Source organism: Mesoplodon mirus (genome assembly GCF_964341445.2).
Source record: "Mesoplodon mirus genome assembly, chromosome: 10".
Classification (NCBI taxonomy): Eukaryota; Metazoa; Chordata; class Mammalia; order Artiodactyla; family Ziphiidae; genus Mesoplodon; species Mesoplodon mirus.
In genome coordinates this window covers 31,212,362-31,232,424 of record NC_138986.1, presented here as the reverse complement: position 1 = coordinate 31,232,424, position 20,063 = coordinate 31,212,362, and the positions used below count along the sequence as shown (strand labels likewise).

The window sequence follows — 20,063 nt, the reverse complement described above, 5'->3', positions numbered from 1 at the left end:
AGGCGGTCACAAAGCACCGAGCTGACCTCCCTGTGCTATGCGGCTGCTTCCCACTAGCTATCTATTTTATGTTTGGTAGTGTATATATGTCCATGCCTTTCTCTCACTTTGTCACAGCTTACCCTTCCCCCTCCCCGTATCCTCAAGTCCATTCTCTAGTAGGTCTGTGTTTTTATTCCTGTCTTACCCCTAGGTTCTTCATGACATTTTTTTTTCTTAAATTCCATATATATGTGTTAGCATACGGTATTTGTCTTTCTCTTTCTGACTTCTGTAGAAAGAAACCTTTTACTGGGTTAGCAGGGTTAACGGCGAGCATTCTCGAGGCTGAACAGGATGAATATTTAAAGCTGCTTGTTGGGCTGCAGCAACAGCAAGCTGTTTCTTTTAGCTTCCCTAGTGTCAGATTTGGAATGCCCTGTTGTCTTGATAATTGCTAACTGTTTTGGCAATTGTATAACAGTTAATAACTCTGCAACTTGTCTTTTATTTTAGTTTTTACAGGTTGTGCTGAAGAGGTTAAAAACCTCATCGTTTTCATAGCATTCCAAAGTTTTGTGCCACTCCAAAAGAATAGCAACCATCTTTATAAATATTTGTCACCTGGTCTTTAGCTAGTTGACAAGCTAGAGTTAAGGCAATTCATTTGGCTTGTTGTGCTGACTTTTTTTCTGATAAATAAAAGCTTTCAGTTATATCCTCTACGGATGTGATTGCATCTCCAGCTCTGTAATGTCCCTGCTCATCCCTTACGTAGGAACCATCTGTAAATCTAATTAGATCAGCCTTATCAATGGGGCTTCTTGTAAGTCATTCCAGGGAGCAAGAAGATAATCTGTCAACAAAACGCAGTCGTAGTTCTTTTCTTCCTGGGATGCTGGAAGCAAGGTTACAAGATTAATGTTATTACATCAGACCAAGGTGGTATGAGGTGCAGAAAGCAACATTACTTCATAAGAAGTTTGTTGGCTTTCAGAATGTTGCTGAATGTGGTGAGAGTTTAGAATTCTAGAGACTCAACTGGGTGTGTTTGAGTCTGAGTCTGTTTCTCCCTCCAATGGTCTAACACTGCTCAGGGCACTAGGCGATTAGCTTTTATAATGCAACCTGGCGAGCAGGATTTACTTAGTGATTGTAGTGGGATCCTCTGTGGGACCACTACCTGGCAGGAGGATTGACCCTCAGACACTATATGTGCTGTGGCCAGAAGGAGCAGATGTCTCTTTTTCTTCAGACTTGACCAGGCTCAGTCTTTCATTTCACTAGCAAACAGTTTGTTCAGACCAAATATACATATCTTTCCAATTTAAGGCAACTTTTAAAAAAGGACAGCCAGCCAGTTTACTCCAAAATTCCCCCTAGGTCCCTACCTAGGAAATGTACTGGTATACTCTTAGGACTCCAAATCCCAAGAAAAACAGCTGGAGTAAAATTCAGGACATTTAAAGCAATGATGTCTGGATATCACGAGAACTCACCAAAGCACCTGAGGAATACCAGTAAACAGGTGGGGCTCAAAGGGCCCATGCTGATATCAAGCACTGGTTCAGGGCAGATGCCAGGTTTGCTATCCTGCCGACTACGCCAAGAAAATGTCGACAAACATTCAATTAACTGTCGAGTTAAGAAGAAAAAAAGGGAACTTTATTTGAGCCAAACTGAGGACTATAACCTGGGCAGCTCTGAGAACTTTCTGCCTGTTAGAAGTCAAATGCACAGCCTTATACATTTTCAAGGCAAAGGATCATACATCAAATGACATAATAATATTTTACATAAAGTGCATCAAGGGTGCACAGTCCAGGTAAGCATGTACAAAGTGAGCAGGAAGTCACCATGACCCCATGCTATTCTTTAAGAAGTTACATTGCTAGCGTCAAGAAGAAAGAAAAAAATTGATCTTTACAGTTGAACAGGCTCTCCCATCTTTGAGGAGCTCTGGTTATTGTGCAATGTAGATGCACACAGCACATTAGGGAGGGAGGAGGCCGAAACACAGAGAATTTTTTTTTTTTTTTTGTGGTACGCGGGCCTCTCACTGTTGTGGCCTCTCCCGTTGCGGAGCACAGGCTCCGGACGCGCAGGCTCAGCGGCCATGGCTCACGGGCCCAGCTGCTCCGCGGCACATGGGATCTTCCCGGACCGGGGCACAAACCCGTGTCCCCTGCATCGGCAGGCGGACTCTCAACCACTGCGCCACCAGGGAAGCCCCAAACACAGAGAATTTTATGTTTAATTTTTCTTGTCCTGCCTTAAAATAGAAATTTTATTTCATCAAAGCATAAAAGTATTTTTGCCTATGGTAGCCAGAATCATGGCTCCCCCCAAAGATGTCCATGTCCTAATCCCCAGAATTTGAAAATATGTTAGATTACATAGCAAAGGGGAATTAAATTTACAGACGGAATGAAGATTGCTAATCTGCTACCCCTAAAATAAGGAGATTATCCTGGATTATCTGGGTAGGTCCAATCGCAGGGCCTTTAGCAGTGGAAGAGGGAGGCTGAAGAGGAGAGTCAGCAGGAGATATGACTAAGGAAGAATGGTCAGGAAGATGCAAGTTTTCTAGCCTAGAAGACTGAGGAAAGGAGTCACAGGGAATGTAGGTGGCTCCTAGAAGCTAGAAAAGGCAATAAAACAGATTCTCCCCAAGAGGCTCCAGAAAGGAACTCAGCCCATCTGACATCTTGATTTTAGTCCAGTGAGATCTGGATGGAACTTTAAACCAGCAGGACTGTAAAATAATAAATCTGTGGTGTTTTGAGCCATTGTTTGTGGTAATTTGCTATAGCAGCCACAGAAAACTTATATAAATGCCTAGTATCAACATTGGCTACCTGAGAGGGATGGGAGAGATTATTGGATGTGTTATACTATTTATTATGAAGTACTACTTTAAAAAATACAATAGAGGCATTTTTACACTTCTTTCCTAAAAGATATTCTCTTTACTTTTGGTGCTGAATAATTCAAGATATGTGTTCTATAAATACCTCCGCCTCATTCGGTCCAAAACCTACTTGTCAGCTTTCCAGAAAACTAGCCTCCCATCCTGATGCCCCTCTCTCTGCTCAGGCCCCACTCTTCTCTGGGTCACCTGGGTTTAGACTCATTCTCCAAGCTCAGGCTTCATATTTCTCAAACCCAACATGTATTAGCCTTTTCCACAGCCTTCATCTGACTTGTGACCTCTCACGGGACTGTGACAGCTACATCTACCTGGCCCCTCTGCCTTCATCTCTCCCCACTCCGGTCCATTCCATTCTCTAGAACCGGGAAAACGTTCCTAAAGCACATCTTTTATCATGTTACTCTCTGCGTCTAAATCCAGCCTTGGTGTTTCATTTTCAACAGACTCACATTTCAATTTCTTCAGTTTGAACCTTTTCATTTCTTCTTTCTTTCTTTTGCCACAAAATGCTTTTTGCCTCCAAATTTATTATTCTTTTAATCCTATCACATAGATTTTACAGACTGAAGAAATCTGATTTTTATCATCGATTCAGTCATGTAAAAACTTCACTGTCCTGGGTCCTTTTATTTGTATATAGAAACTTTGATGCAAATAGTACTTTAACTCAGACCAGTAGTGATCACTGTGCTGTCCAGAGTTTAAAACTTTAGTTTTTGGTTATTCACTGTGAAATCAATTGATAATACTATTACTATAATTGTTAATTTCTTTTTGGTATTCTAATTTGTCAAAGTAATAATATATGTAAAAAGATGACTAATTGTTATATACTATTGTACATCAATAATACTTCAATAAAAAGATGACTAATTCTCCAAACCTCATATTTAAAGTATATCCATTCCAACCAAACTCCTCCCCACCTTCAACTCTCATGCCCCAGAATTAACCACTTTCATTTCTTTTTAAAAATAATATGCTTTATCCCACCATTTCTTGCTCTTTCAGTTCTAGGTATTATATATTGACTTACAATGAAAGATGAGCGTTTAGTGTTCCTGAATACCTCTCACATTTCCTCCTTCTCTATCCCACTCGTGTATCAGAATTTATCGGTTAGATTACAGACTGTTTATATTGTTCTGACTCTATAGCTATTATTTACACAATGCAATAGAGTGCATTGTGATTATATTTTCCTTTTCTGTACAACTGTTTGTTTTGTTTTAGGGGTTAATCATTGTGCCATGTTTTTTCTTTGCTTAGTTTGGGATGTGCCTATGACTAATTCATCCAGAAACCTCCATCTGAGATAATAGTCTCTTCTCAGGATTTTATCTTCCTCTTGCAGACATCCCTCCTGGAACTTCTGTCCTCCTCTGCCCGTGTGGATTGGCTACTCTCTAAGCTTGCCTCCTGGCTACTATCCTGGCTAGTGTCCTGGAGATTCTCTTTTGTTCTCTCTTACAGGCATCCTCTGTTTGCTCAGTTTCATGTCTTCCTCTTTCTCAATATACTCTCCTGTTTGAAGATGGAAGAGATCATATCCTCCATTAATTTCCTCAGAAAGACTATTTCTTTTCCCCCAAACTTTTTATTTTGAGAAAATTTAAACCTAGAGAAAAATGGCAGGAATTTTGCAATCATCACATGTTATTTTAAATATTTTACCATATTTGCTATTTCTCTCTGTCTCTTCCTGTCTCTCTCTCTCCTCTCTGTCCCTCGTCTTCTCTCTATCAATCTATTATCTTTATATGAACTATGTGAGAATTATTTACAGATGTCATAATTCACTCCTGAATACTTCACTGTGTGCTTTCTGAAAGTCATGCGTGTGGGACCTGACTTTCATAACCACAGTACACACAGCACACTCAGGAAATTTAACATCAGTATAATACTGTTATCTAAAATACATCCATACTCACAGTTCCTCAACTGTCCCAATAATGTCCTTCACATATTTTTTTTTCTCCCATCCAGGAGCCAAACAAGGGTCTTGCATTGCATTTAGTTGTTAGGTTTTTGTGATCTCCTTTAACTGAAAGAGTTCACTAACCCATTCTTTCCCCCACTTTTCATAAAATTGACATTTTTGAAGATTCCAGGGCAGTTGTTTTGCAGAATGTCCCTTGATTTGGGTTTGTCTCATTTCTCATGATTATATTCAGGTTAAACATATTTTGTTTTCTGTAGGTATGCTACTGTATCCTTAAAAGTGTTATTTTTAGAAGGTTTAGCTCTTGCCTTTGAGACTCTGAGGTAAGCTATATAGAAAACAAATACATACATATACCTATGCATATACCTACACATATATACACATAAGGTTTGTGCATAATTTCAAGTGGTCCACAGACCTTCCCTTTAAGCCTATCCATGTAAGCACATGAAATCTTGGCAAAGTTTCTGCTGTAAGTACAATTGGCACGGGTGATGGGACTCATGTTTTCACTACTCAACAACAGTGCTTGAGTTACTTTTTAAGTCACATAGTGCTTATTAGAAATGTTACCTCTTAAGGTACTGTTGTGGGCTGACTCGTTTCCCCCAAATTCATATGTTGAAGTCCTAATCCTCCGTACCTTAGGATGTGACTGTTTTTGGAATAGGGTCTTTAAAGAGGTAATTAAGTTAAAATAAAGTCATTAGGGTGGATCCTAATCCATGATGGTTGGTGTCCTTATGAGAAGAGAAGATTATGACACAAAGACATCAGGGAAGTGCACACACAGGGAGACCACTGTGTGAAGACAGCCATCTGCACATCAAGGGTAGAGGCTTTAGAAAAATGCAACTCTGCTGACAACTTGATCTTAAACTTCTAGCCTCCAAAATTATGAGAGAATCCATTTCTGTTGTTTACACCACTTAGTCTGGGCTACCTTGTTATGGCAGCCCTAGCAAACTAATATAGGTACCTTTCTGAATCCCCTGAAAAAAGTTTATTATTTCCTCTTCTATTCCCCTGGCATTTCATTAATACTACTAGTATAGCACATCTCACATTATATTATGGTTTAACATGTCTGTTTCTTCTACCAGACTGAAGTTCTTTAGAAGAGATACAGAAACGGAACATTCTTGCATCTCCTAACACCTGGCATAAAATCTGGGGCTTGGTGGTTCTCAGTTATTATTGTTACTCTGCATTGAATAAAAGCACCCAACGTGGCATTATTTCATGGGTGAGGCTCCCTTTGAGGTAATAGCTATTTCTGAAATGCTGGATGTAGAGAAAGGTTTGGATCACATACCTGTAAGGTTGTCATAATTTATAACAATTTGTTTCACTAGACATTTATGACTTAAACCTCCAAGGTCATGTCTGAAACCATTAAATAATTTCAGCAAATGTTCATTGAATGTTTTCTAGGTGCCAGCCATTGTGCTAGATAAAATGGAACAAAATGGCAAGCCTAAACTAATGTAGCCCCTGCCTCAATGGAGCTGGAATGCCAGAGAGATTCCAGGTTTTGGGGAAATAGCCCAGTGCCTGTCAGGGTTTAAAGAAGCGGAGTGAACTCACAGCCCTTATCTTCATGGACTGACACTTGTGGGGCTGCTGTCCCAAACACTGGTGAACTCAGGCAGCATGGTGGGACTCCGATTTTGGGATGTCTCTTCTGGAGATGTCCCTAGAAATTGTGTCATGAATGACACTCCCTTGAAAACACTAAAAACACTAAGAGCCTAGGAAAGCTTGGACATTTTTTGGAAATAAAATTATTTCTGAGTTTTGAAATGAACAAGAGTGGGCCACTAGAATTCTACCACTAGTAGGGCAGATCTGCACTTGAGGCAAAGAAAGAGAAGTAGTCCTCCAGACCCCAGACACAACCTTAGAAAAGTTGACTGTTCAGTAGAAGACAGTTGCCACAATTGGAGGCATCAAATCAGGTTTCTGACTTTTTGAATCATCAGAGGTAGTAATCAATGGTTCAAGTGATGAGCTGGGGTGGGTTTCTCTCGTTAAGTACATTAGTGCCAGCCTCCAAAACTGCAGAGGGTCAGTTAGTGAATATTTTAAGCTTTGTGGGCCAAGAGGCATAACCAAAGATACTATGTAGGTATGTGTATGAAATTAAAAATGTGTGTACTTATATAGTAAAAGGAAACAAATTTCACAAATTTTTATTGATAAAAATAAAGTAGTAGAGCTTTTTTTCCCCTAGGATTGGGGGATAACATTTTGTTTAGTTGAGGTTCAAAATTACTGTTACCTGTCTTCAATATTCATCTGTGCTGACTGGTAATGAGATTTTATGTATTTCATCTTGAAAAGTGTTTTTTCATACACGTAGGTATGCAGTCCACAGCATTGATTCTACTTTATCAATCATTGGTTGGATGTCTAGTAACCCAGTCACTTTATTAGTATTTCAGTTCCAAGAACAAGGGTCCTATAGTCCATGGTGAGATTTTGCCTTGTCCCTTCCTATATACTGCTGCCTCTTGGCCCTGGTTTGGCATTGCTAACACCAGTCCCACCTGGACAGCTTGGTCTAGATTCAGCTCCAATATTGGATCTCCACTTGCCAAGGGCTAGCATCTGTGCTTTCTATACCACCTGCCTATCTGGTTAGCCTTTTTTCATAATAAGCCTTCCTTGAAGTTGGCCACCTGCCCACACATCCCTGCTCTTATGTTACTTGAGGTCTCCCTGTCTTGATGGACTTTTTCTGCTGGACCTGAGCCTAATATCCCCTTCACCTCCACCACCCTCAGAGTATCTAGTTTCTCTGAACTTTCCCAGTCTGGCTTGTCCAACTACCTCCCAAGCTCGAGTGGGAGAACCAGGAAGGGCCGTTCTATAAGACCTATGGAAGTTGATGTTGGCAGGCCCTTGGGGTTTTCCCGAGACATTAACAAGTGGGCTTTCTGTAATTTTAGAAAATTCCCAGAAATCTGTGGACAGGGGGACCTTGTAGAATGTAAACCATATTTATGATGGGTGGGGGATGTAATGATAGCTGCCTTTCAGAGCCCAAGTGTTCTAAGCATTAGAATATGCAGAGTGAAGCTTTCAGAACCCAGAAGGTGGAGATTGTTCTAAAACGGAAGGGAAGAAGAATAGTGAGGCTTCCAAGATTCAAATAACTTAGAGAGCATAGGTTCAGATGACACAGGCAGTCTAGTCCAAAGTCTAAATTGCCTGGAAGCTGTGGATTTGGCTGGTGTGCAATGTTTAGGAGAACTGCTAAGAAGTTTCTAAGACTTGAGAAACTCAAAAGAGGTTGGAGCTTAGGACTCAGGGGAATTGTTATAGCAGAAAATATGACTAGAAGCTGGGCAATGCCAACATCTCTACTGTACATACCTGTACATGTCCCAGGTAGATTCTCTGAGGTTTACTACCCTCAGGAACTGAAGGATTAAGATATTTCTCCATTATAATATCCAACATTTATTCGCATGGAGATAATCTGAGATCACTTTGAAAATGAAGAATCTAATGTCAAGAGTCAATTAACTTGTAACAGACATAAGACTTTATTAGAGGCCTCCTAACTTCCTTACCTAATGTTTTCTTGTGTTCTCAAGGTTGAAGGGGGTTGGGGAACAAGGGTGGAAGAAGAGAGGAGGGGTGTTCTGACAGTGTGGGAGATTAAACAACTGGTTATGATAGCATAGCCAAGTTGACATACAAAACAAACCACCACAGAGAGGTAGATAAAGCCAGGAGCACTGTGAACCAGACTCAAGGAGACTAGATAGATTGTCCTAATTGCAAATAGGCAATTAGAACCCAGAACCCAAGAAAAACTGAAGGCTTAAGTCAGATGAGTACACAAAAGCCGTAGGTCCTAGGAATCTCCTAATTTTGAGGCAAATTGCGATGTAGACTTTATCTTTTATAAAATCAGTATGTCATAACACAACAATAACAACAAAATACTCTGCAGTGGAAGCCTGAAGACATGGCAGAATCTCATTTCTGAGAGATTGCTCACCAAGGTGATCTGGGCAGATGATGAAGTCCCTTGGGTCCTCTAGCCTTATCTGTACAGTCATCAATTTTGATTAGAATCCAGAGTGAAAGTTTGCAGAATAGAATCCAAAAGTGCATACAGGACTCAAAGCAAGTGTTTAGACTTGATTTCAGAGAGGCAGCAGTGAGTGGTGGCTTGAAGAGAGATCTTAGTTCCCTGCCCAGGAGTTGAACCTGGGTAACCTGGATGAAAACCAGGAATCCTAGCCACTAGACCAGCAAGGGGTAGAGGCTAGAAGCAAATTTTCCCTGGCTCTTTCCCCCATTGAAAAATGCATTTCTCAAGGAGGCAAAAACTTTAAAAACAGGTACAAAGTTTATTATTAGAGACACAGCACAACAAGTGGAAGAGCGCACAGAGAGACAGTTTGTTTAGTTAAGACAGAAGCAAGGCAGAGATACACACCAGGAGAGGAAGGGTATGGGCGTCCCCCCCAATGAGGAGGAGCCCCGTAAAAGGCGGTTAAGTCATTTATATAGGTCAGTGCTTCCAGTCTTTGTCTTCCCTCTGGCCAATTGTCTTGTTTTGTCCCCTTGGCTAATTTGTCTCAGGACCCTCCCCTAGGTGCACGTGCACCCCTCAGCCAAGATGGATTTCAATGCAAAGGTATCTGGGAAGAAAAAAGCAGGACATTATGGCCCGGCATCCCCTGACTTTTGACCCCCAAAGAGCCTTTCTTTGCATGTGTAGTATCTCCCTTGCCCCAAGGAGGGGAAATATGTTACCTCTTGAGCCTTTACTCAAACAGGGTTTAGCTCCTGTGACTGGTATCTTAAGGTGTCCACAGGAGAGAAAGCCTGGCTATTTACCCTCTTTCTGTTGTTACTTCCATTTCAGAGTAAACAGGAGGCTGATGGTAAATGCCTACCCTGGAGCCTACCTATCTCCTGTCTCAGGCAATGTAAACAGGAGGCTACTGGTAAGTGTCTGACCTGAAGCCCACTTGTTCCTGCCCCATGAAATGTAAACAGGAGGCCAGTTGTAAATGCCTAGCCTGGAGCCCATCTATCTCCTGCCTCAGATTGATCTTGGCTACATAAAGAAAATCACGTGGAAGGATACTTAAAAATACTGCTGCCTTTGTCAAAAGTCCAGAAGATTCTAATTCAATCAATGTGGAGCCTGGGCTTCAGAATTTAAAAACTTAAAATTAAAAAACTACTTTGGGTGCTTCTAAGTTTACCCGGTACAAAGAACCATTTGCCAAAGGTATTCAAATATGTTTTTGTTCATTTCTGAATTTTTAAAGACCTGGTAGTTCATTGTGGTCCATGGAAAGAAGTCTGCAAGACCGAGAATTCGATTTTCTCTAAACCTTAATTCCTTCTGTTACTGCAACAAATGCAGATGCTTCCACTAGTAAGTCTGTAGGTGGAATTGGTGAAGTGGGGGGGCATAGTGGATGGAGAATGTGATGGGAAAGAATAGCACAAATCCTCAAAGCCACAAAAGGAAACCTGGCTTTTATGCTGCAGATTTTTTCATGAAGGGAGTGCACTTCAGTAACAGAAAAAGGGATTTAGCTACAATTTTCATAAATATTCTTAATATTTATGTCATATTGTATATTGTATATTAGGATAGGTTCATTACCTATTTCTTTTCATGGTCTTTAGGGTTGGAATAATTTGAATAGTGGTTTCCAAAGAATGTACTGCAGTCTACAGGATTTTTATAATCTTTACACTAAAAGAGAGTATTCAAGCTTTATTTGATTAAATAAAGGAGGTTATCATAGGACTAATGTTCTGTTGACTTAAAAAAAAATGCACAGGGCCTCCCTGGTGGCGCAGTGGTTGAGAGTCCCCCTGCCGATGCAGGGGATACGGGTTCGTGCCCCGGTCTGGGAGGATCCCATATGCCACGGAGCGGCTGGGCCCGTGAGCCACGGCCGCTGGGCCTGCGCATCCGGAGCCTGTGCTCCGCAACGGGAGAGGCCACAACAGTGAGAGGCCCGCATACCGCAAAAAGAAAAAAAAAAAAAATGCACAACGTGAGAGTTGCGAGTAAAGTTTTATTTGGGGCAAAATGAGGACTGCGACCTGGGAGACGGCGTTTAAGATGCTTCTGAGAAACTGCTCCGAAGAGGCAAGGCGAGGAGCCAGTTTATATAGAAGTTTTGTAACAAAGGGCAGGTAGTCTGAACGTCAAAAAATTACTGTTAATTAAAGAAAACCAGGGCTTCCCTGGTGGCGCAGTGGTTGAGAGTCCGCCTGCCGATGCAGGGGACGCGGGTTCGTGCCCCGGTCCGGGAGGATCCCACGTGCCGCGGAGCGGCTGGGCCTGTGAGCCATGGCCGCTGAGCCTGCGCATCCGGAGCCTGTGCTCCACGGCGGGAGAGGCCACGGCACTGAGAGGCCCGCGTACCGCAAAAAAAAAAAAAAAAAAAAAAAAAAAAAAAATTAAAGAAAACCAGATACCTCAAGTTAAGGAATTTAGTACTCTTCTATGTATGGGAAGATGCAAGAGTCTGGGCTCACTGAAATCATTCCTTTGATGTGCACCTCAGCTCTCTGGGGGCCAGTATCCTGTGTTTTCATATCCTGAGTTTCCTCAGGGCTCACGGTAGGGAGTAGCTGCCGTCTGATGGCTGCTAGATGGCAGGTATTCTTTTCAGCCTTGGGTTTCCTCAGGGCTTGCCGGCTCATGTTGGAGGGTGGCAATCGTTGATGACTGTGACACCCTTTGCTTACTGACATGGCAGAAAATATTTCATTTATCAGTTCCATGGAATCACACTTGGAGAATTATTGCCTTAGGGCCATTTAAAATAGAAATGTGTAAAACCCACCATTTATTAGAACTCTCTTTGGCCACACTGCTACTAATTTAGCTTCTTTCATCAGAAATCAGTAACCCCCTCTCAGCATGAAATATATGTATCATGAGATCATTCTCATCTATGTAAATAAGAAAGGATCACGTTTAATTAGTGAAATTTACTTTGGATTTGGGGCTATAGAAGACTTGGGTTCCAGTTCCACTTCTGGCATGTAGTAAATGTGACTTGGGACAAGTAAGTCACATAATTTAAATAATCAGAGCCTTACTTTACTCATTTTACAAAATAGGGATACAATGTTTGTAAGGGATTCTGTTATGTTTGACATGAGATAATGCATGTGAAAACATGTCAAAGTGTGAATGCTCTAAAATGCAAGTCATAATTATCACATGATTAATACTTTATACAGACTTAGCAGAGTTGGAGTTTTTATATTGTTAAAGCACATGGTTAATATGTTAGTTTTCAACAGTGACAGGAAGTTTATATAAATGTAGAAACTTTCTAGAATTTTGGTAACACGTTGTTTTGGGTTATTTTTAAAGAAAATCAATGATCATTGTATTAAAATTTGATTACTGTATTATTCTTGTTACATATATTTTGATTAGTATTTAGTAGAAACTATAAGGAGAGAAAGAACAGTTGTCTACAATGTACTAGAAATGAACTTTCATCTCTCGACATTGTTGTTACTTTTTCCCTCTCTCTTGATTGCCCAATCACTAAAGAGCTGTGCTCTTCCCAAACATTTAAAAGTCAGTTACAGCCACGCACTTCATACAGTTTCTCTTTGCCAGACTAGAAAAAGGAAGGAGTTCTACCATTTTCTGGTTGAACAGGTTTATACAGCTAACAGAACAATGGATTCTACGCTGAATTTATCAACAGAAGAACCTGTTATGAGAAACACTGTTAAGAAGTACAAAATAATTTGTATCGTAAGTACATTTTAACATTTTCGTCTCTGTAGGTTTGTGACTAATGGTAGGGGTATGACTCCCCGATTGTATTTGTTTGTGTTGCTATTTAAATGTAAAGTTTTAAGTAATTGTGTTCAGTTTTATCCCTTATGACAACTCTAAAGCAAAGTGAATCACATTTTGCAAATAAGAAATTTGAGTGACAACAAATTAATATTTGATCAATCTAAAAGGTTGGGATCTGTGGCAGAACATTTAGCAGCACTAATTTTACCATGATTATAATTATATTTATCTCCCAAGTCACCATTTTTTATTATTTTTTTTGCATGAATATTTTAAGACAAGAGAGTGAGGAATTAAAATCACTGTGTCTTATATTCTTTGTTGGACTCTTGATTTTATCCTATTTTACTTCACTCCTAGAGATGGTCTCTTTTTCCTATTTTCTCTTTCTTGTTCCCTTACATGGTAAGATCTTCCCTGTCCTAAAATAAAAACGATAACAAAACAAAAACAAAAATAAAAAACTTTCCTTGACTTTATTACATTCTCTTTTCCTTTTACCATCAAACTTTCAGCTCTAGCCATTGTCTCAATTTTCTTACCACCCAACCATTTTTTGTTCTCTAGCTTTGTTTTTACTGTACTCAAGTCACCTCCTCAAAAGTCAGCCCTTCTCCCCTGTCCTTCTCCTGCTGAGTCTCCTAACAATAATACACAGATATTGTGGAGTAATTTCTCATTTTGAATTCTTCTCTCCCCTTGCTTTCATGATGGCATTGACATTCCCATTTTTATCACTTTTCTCCTTATCTGCTTTATTGGCTGATTTATCTTTCTTCTCATTATGCATTTCACCAAACCCTATCTAAAGATCTTTTCTTTAGGAAATCTCACCTTCTTTAATGGTTTTAAGAGCATATTCTCCACCAAGAATTCCAAGTCAGCCACTAGTTCTGACCTCTTGCTGAGTTTCTACCACACCATTCCAAGCACCATTCCTGCTTGCTGGCTCCTCATCCAGCACCTTCCTTGTAGCCAAAACCATTTGCATAGTTTTCTCACACCTATACCGCTGCAGTTTTCTCCTAAATTCCCTACTTTTCTTAATGTCATTGCCATTCTCTGTCACGCAAGCATTGTTTGGAGGAGTAAATGAAACAGTGTGTATAAGTATTGAGCTCAGTGACTATAACAAAGGAAACTCTCAAGATATTCTATTTATTCATTATTCTGGGAACTTTGGCATTCTCTTTTAGCTCTTATGCCATTTACTATATTTATCCTACCTTATTAATCAGGGAATTATCAACTCCTCAGGAGCAAAGTCTGTTCATCGTTTATTTCCCTTCGTTGTATCCTTTTAGTGGGTTGTTAGTACACTAAACAGAAGCTCAATAGTTTAAAATCAGTTTCAAAGTTACCCTACTGTTTCTAAATTTTAGTAAAAGTTTTATTTAAAAATTTTTAATGTATCTATTGTGTTTCTAGCCTTCTTTTTTCAGCCAAGCTAAAGCCAAATGTTGGTTTCTCAGTGATTTCTGGAGTCCAAAGCACTCCCCTCTCCACTTTGTAGATAGCACAAGTAGTTTAAGACATATTTGCACCTTAATATCATGAAGCTTATTCAGAATTACATACTTAGAGTCAATGATTATACAAGATTAAAAATGAACCTTTTTACCCTTGAGGAGATTACAGAATAATGTGGAGAGCAAGTCATAAATATATGGAACAAGTACAAAATCATTAAGAAATAGACATGAAGATTTAACATTACAAAGTTTTAAAGCATCCTAAGGACAGCTAGGTGTTGTCTATTTTTCCAGCAAGCTTGAATGGCCAAAGGACCAAAAATAAGATGTAAACTGAGATATAGCCGAAATGTAAATCTATGACACATGAGGTTTACCATAGGAAAGTTTCTTAGGGCTTTGTTGCTTTGTAGCGTTAGTAGCCTTAGTCACCTGTGGCTCTTGAGCATCATAATAAGGGAAAAAGTGCTAATGATATTATTTAATAACTGTTTATGTTTACTTTTCCCTCTCCATCCTCTCCACTGAATGAATACCTGCTGGAAGGTCACTGACCCTTGGGCTGATTTTTTTTTTTTTTTTTTTTTTTTTGTGGTACGCGGGCCTCTCACTGTTGTGGACTCTCCCATTGCGGAGCACAGGCTCCGGATGCATAGGCTCAGCGACCATGGCTCACGCTGCTCTGCAGCATGTGGGATCTTCCCAGACCGGGGCATGAACCCATGTCCCCTGCATCGGCAGGCGGACTCTCAACCACTGCGCCACCAGGGAAGCCCCTTGGGCTAATTTTGAGTCTTCATGTAAAAATTGTTTTCACAGTATTTTAACCATATTTTCCCAATCACTGAATTCACTTCTATTGTAAAAATTAGATATGTTAATTTTCAGATGATTTTCAGAAGAAAAACAGACAAAATATATAGTTTATGTAGGGTTTTTATTATCTAAGCAAATTTTGATGTTGTTTTTTTCTTTTATAAAAGTGATTTTTAAAAAAGAAACATATCAAAGTTTATTTGTATTGTAAAATACTTTAAGTAATCTGTGTACCTGTTGCATTTGTACTCTTTATGGTGATACATATTATTTAAGCTCTATCATCCAGTATGCTTATCATTGGACTTAATCGATAGGGAAGGAGGTCAGTGGAAAGAATTCTCTTTAATTTATATCATAGTTTAATTTCAGTCATAGTATAAAGTCCATAACACTGAAGAGCTTTGTCAGTAGTAGTGATAATAAATGACATACACAATCTTTGGTTACGTGACTTCCCGGTTACCCTAAAACATCTGTTTGCACTGCAGATCAAAGCAGATAATTTGCTAGTTAATTATTTGGACATTATATTTTTATATGTTAAATATTCTCGTTATTCTCTGATGGTCAGAGTGGGAGAAAAAAACCCTGCTTCCTGGGAATGAGGTCGTTAACGATTTCACAGTTTTGGAATGCTTTGAAATAAATGATCTCCAAACATGTATCTAGTTAAGAAAGGAAAATGGGCAAAGGTAAATGGCCCCTTGGTTTCATTTGTACTTTAACTCAATTTGGGGTTAAACTAACTAGGACTAACGTATTTGAATTTGAAGATCTGCAATAAATGGTATTTTAACATTCTTCCCAAACCTTTCTTACTTAATGCCTGAAAATAATCAGGCATTAAATAAAATTCTGTCCCCTTATCATTGTTGGATCTGGTAACGCGAAAAGCTAGCAGGCTGTGCCCCCTTAACAATCACCAAGGGAGGGCGGTATCTGGGTCTTTGTATATTTTAACAAAATGGTACAAGTCACATTTTTTTGGTAATAGGTTCTTCTCACTTTGTTGGTGGCTGTGTCACTTGCGTTAGGCCTGGTGGCTGGACTCAGGCAACAAGAAGAGCAAGGTACTCCCCTCAGCATTTTCTCAGAAACTTTCCTTCTTTCTTCTTTCTCCTCCCCTTCCCTGTTATAACCTGGACTCGCCTCCTTTCTAGGCTAGGCTAGGCTCCCCTTTCTCCCATGCTCCACTTGTCAGGAGCCCACATCTGTGGTTAGCACTCTCCACTGCCGCTTCTGGACTTTCCTCTTTGACCTCATCTCCCTGCTTCTCTGAGATTCCTATCATTCCAGTATTTCCCCCTTTTCCTCACCTTCATAGAGGACTTCTATAGTTCTGCCTACCACACACCTCTATTGAGTTTTCCATTACTGCTCTCGTGTTTTTATTTCCAAGAGCACCCTGAACGTGATTTCCCTTTTTAGAATTATAGTTTACTTTCTTATTTAATGGATGCGATTTCTTTTCTGAGCATCTCAATATCAGTTGTGTGTTTGTGTGTGCGTGAGCGTGTGTGTGTTTAACTCTTCTGCTCCTTGCAATATTTCCTCTTCAAAAGTTCTTCTTTTTCTCTTGTTTTTTTGGTCTTTCATGTTGGATGCTATCCTCCAAGGTCTGGTAATCATCTGTTCACATTTAAGAGTAAGACTTGTTCATCTTTTTTTCTCATTATGGCCATCCTCCATGTCTGCTGTCTCTGTGATGAAAGCAACTCCTCCCAATTTCTTCCAAAGTTTGAGCCTTCTATTCTGAAGTGGGAGGTGGGGTGGGTAGCTGCTGCTTCATATCCAGACTTTCAACCAATTCCACTACATTTAGCCTCTGCTTGTCCCTCCTACCCTCTCCTTATGGCCCCTGGTGTATCTGAGTCTGGGACCTCTCTGGAGTCCTGGAGAAAAATCACTCATAGGAATTACTCATTATTTATCACTTTACACTGATGAGGCATACAGTGCAATAAAAATTATCTAATTGTCTGTCCTAGTCTGTGCTGGGTACTTCTTGTGCTTGCACCATTGAGCTATGAGACTTCGGATAACTTCTAAGCACAGATTTCCTTCTTCTTTCACTCTACAGGCAGCTGCAGGAAAAAATGCTTTGATGCTTCACATAGAGGACTAGAGGGCTGCCGGTGTGATGTGGGATGTAAAGGCCGAGGCGACTGCTGCTGGGACTTTGAAGACACCTGTGTGGAATCAAGTACGAATCCTGAGAGCAAGTTTATTAGCATGTTGGTTGTGCTATCATTAATACATGTGCAAATGCTCACCTCGTGTATTAGTTTGCTCAGGCTGCCATAACAAAGTCCCACGAACTGGGTGGCTTAAACAACAGAAATTCATTTTCTCACAGTTCTGGAAACTAGAAGTCCAAGATCTAGGTTTGGCAGGGTTGGTTCCTTCTGAGGCTGTGAGGGAGAATCTGTTCCATGCTTCTCTCCTAGCTTTTGGCAGGTCGCCAGCCATCTTGCGTGTTCCTCCACTTGTGGCAGACATAACTCAAAGTTCTGCCTTCGTCTTCAGATGGACTTTTCCCCATGTCCTCACAGCCTTCCCTCTGGGTGTGTCCACGTCTGAATTTCCTCTTGTTGTAAGAAGAATACCAGTCATACTGGATTGGGGTCCACTCTAAAGACCTGATTTTAACTTGATTATCTGCAAAATCCTTTTCTAAATAAGGTCACATTCACAGTCATGGGGGATTAAGACTTCAACATTTTAGGGGAGGGACACAATTCAGCCCATTACACCTTGTATTCAGGATCTAGTATTATCCTGACCCCCCTTTCAGTACTAAAGATAGAATCCACACTTTATTTAGTTGAGGTTGAGGAATAACAGTCTCCAGTAGATGAAATGTTGTCAAATTACACAAGTTTCAAGGGAGTTTTCTCATGGCTTGTCATCTTATTTAGTTTCATTTTTAGTGGTTCTCAAATTTCAGGATACATAAGCCTCCACTGGAAAGCTGGTGATCCTTAGCGATTCTGATGCCAGCGGTCCACAGAACACAACTTGAGAAACACTGTTCTTGAGGCAGAAGAGACAGTTTGCAATATTTAATTTTCTAAGAAATCAAGGAGGTGGTGGGGGGAGGTGTCTCGTGGTTCGAGGAGAGAAGATTAGGACAGTACAGCTCCTTAAATTATGCCCTCTGAAAAGGGCAAGAAGGAGGGTATAGCCTAGTATGGATAAGATGTGTACTCCTTTTAATTCATCTCCAGAACTCTTTTCTTTCTAAGTACGTAGTATATAATTAAGAATGAAGAACTCTGTGCACGACTGAAACACACAGCTGTCACCTAGCCAATGCATTTGTCTGAGCACAGGGGCTGATGTTGATTCTAGTCACTGTTACCTGGCAGGTGGCCCTAGGAAGCAGCCTCAGTCCAGCCTCTTGCTGCTGTTAGCCCTGGGATTTATTGAAAGTGATCTCACATTCAGTGCCTAGCCTGGGAAAATATCAGAGGCGTGGTGGGGAGCTGATCTACCTTTCTTTCACTCTCAGCTGGGAGGTACCCTGCCTGCCTACATTCTTACAGACCTGACCATGTTCCTGTTACTTCTGTTGCCACTGCCACTTCCTTGTTGTCTGTCCTTATATAAGGCTGGGCAGGCTGCTCTTGGGTGGCAACAGTCACTCAAGGTTAGTAGTTCCTTACCATTGGAAGTTCCTACCCTTGGGTGGGAATAGGACAGGTGTTCAGAGTTTCTCCAAACTCAGAGGTGTACCTGATAGGTAGACCAGAGCTACAGCTTATAAAGCTACATTTCTCTCTGCCACCCATGCCAAACGAAGAAAAGTGGTGGATTGCCCCTTATTCGTATTATGAATTTTCATTTATGAATGCAGATAGAGCAAGAATTTGACCATAGGATAATACAAGAAGAAATGCATGGAATTTGTATTTTTGTTATTGGATGCTTAAATTAAGTTGTATGCTCAAAACCGAATTGTGTAATTTTCCAGCTCGAATATGGACGTGCAATAAATTTCGTTGTGGGGAGACCAGACTGGAATCCAGCCTTTGCTCTTGTTCAGATGACTGTTTACAGAAGAAAGACTGCTGTGCTGACTATAAGAGTGTTTGCCAAGGTAAGCAGGTGTTGGCCCATTTGCCTCCGTGAGTTCAGTGACCCTAGAGCTGGCCTAGGCTGCAAACATTAAAACAAGTCAAAGAATTTTTAGCCACTCTATGTGGAAGAAAAGACCCAATGTGTTTACTGTGGGAAGAAATGGGTTTTGTGCACGATAGAGGAAGGGAGCTCATAGCAAAGATATTATAGAAGAGAAGAGAAAAGTTAACATTCCACATGTTCTGTAAAGCAAGGTCTTTTTCAGTCCAATGACTATGCTAGACATTCTTGTGGTTTGAGACACTGGATGGCAGGTCCTAAAGTTAAAACATCACAGAAGAGATTCTCTGGCCTGAATAGCAGTTAGTTAAAGCAATGTGATTGTTGAAACAACTATGTCCTCAGTGGTTTAATGACTGATTTAGGACTGGCAGGGAGGTAATGCAGAGAGCCAAGGTTAGAATCCAGGTTATTCAACGCCTGATTTCACCTGCTTTGCCACTTTATAAGTGATGTAGATTTTTTAAAAAAATCACCAATCCCTCTGCACATCTGATGAGACTTAGGAAAAACCTACATATACACATAGCAACAAGATTGCTTCAAGCTATCAACCCCTTTTTCCTAACACCACACCCAGTAGAGCTAACTAACTTACATGTGTAATATTTTTAGACAGAAAAAGAGATTAAGGTGAATTTTGATTTTTTTTAAATAAGAGGAAAATGTTATAGTAGAAACATTATTAAGTATAGTCCCTCAGTAAACAATAGGTTTTACACTAATAGATGAATCAGTTTTTATGCAAAATATAACTGAAAATCCACTAAAAAGGGCAACCAGAAAGGAAAGTAGAAGCCTGAAATGGTAAGTCTGTTTTTAAATAATAATTGATATTTAATAGTGAATATCGTGTCATTAAAAATCCCCCTAAATTCACAAAGGCAAGTGTAGTTTGCAGTTTGCTTATTTCTCTAATAAGTTCATTGAGCATAGTGCCTCTGAGCT

The 20,063-nt window shown here is 40.2% G+C and overlaps 1 protein-coding gene across 2 annotated transcripts in view; it reads left to right on the top strand.

The window, feature by feature from the left end:
- The first annotated feature begins 12,480 nt into the window (after positions 1-12,480).
- Positions 12,481-20,063, top strand: part of ENPP3 (ectonucleotide pyrophosphatase/phosphodiesterase 3) — a 65,885-nt gene continuing 58,302 nt past the window's right edge. The window contains exons 1-4 of one of the 2 annotated variants that reach the window (XM_082633445.1): positions 12,481-12,636; positions 15,970-16,045; positions 17,056-17,178; positions 18,949-19,074. In XM_082633445.1, coding sequence (XP_082489571.1) covers positions 12,559-12,636; positions 15,970-16,045; positions 17,056-17,178; positions 18,949-19,074 — 403 coding nt within the window. In that variant the 5' untranslated portion in view covers positions 12,481-12,558. The remainder of the gene's footprint in view (positions 12,637-15,969; positions 16,046-17,055; positions 17,179-18,948; positions 19,075-20,063) is intronic. The other variant, XM_082633446.1, reaches the window with a different exon arrangement.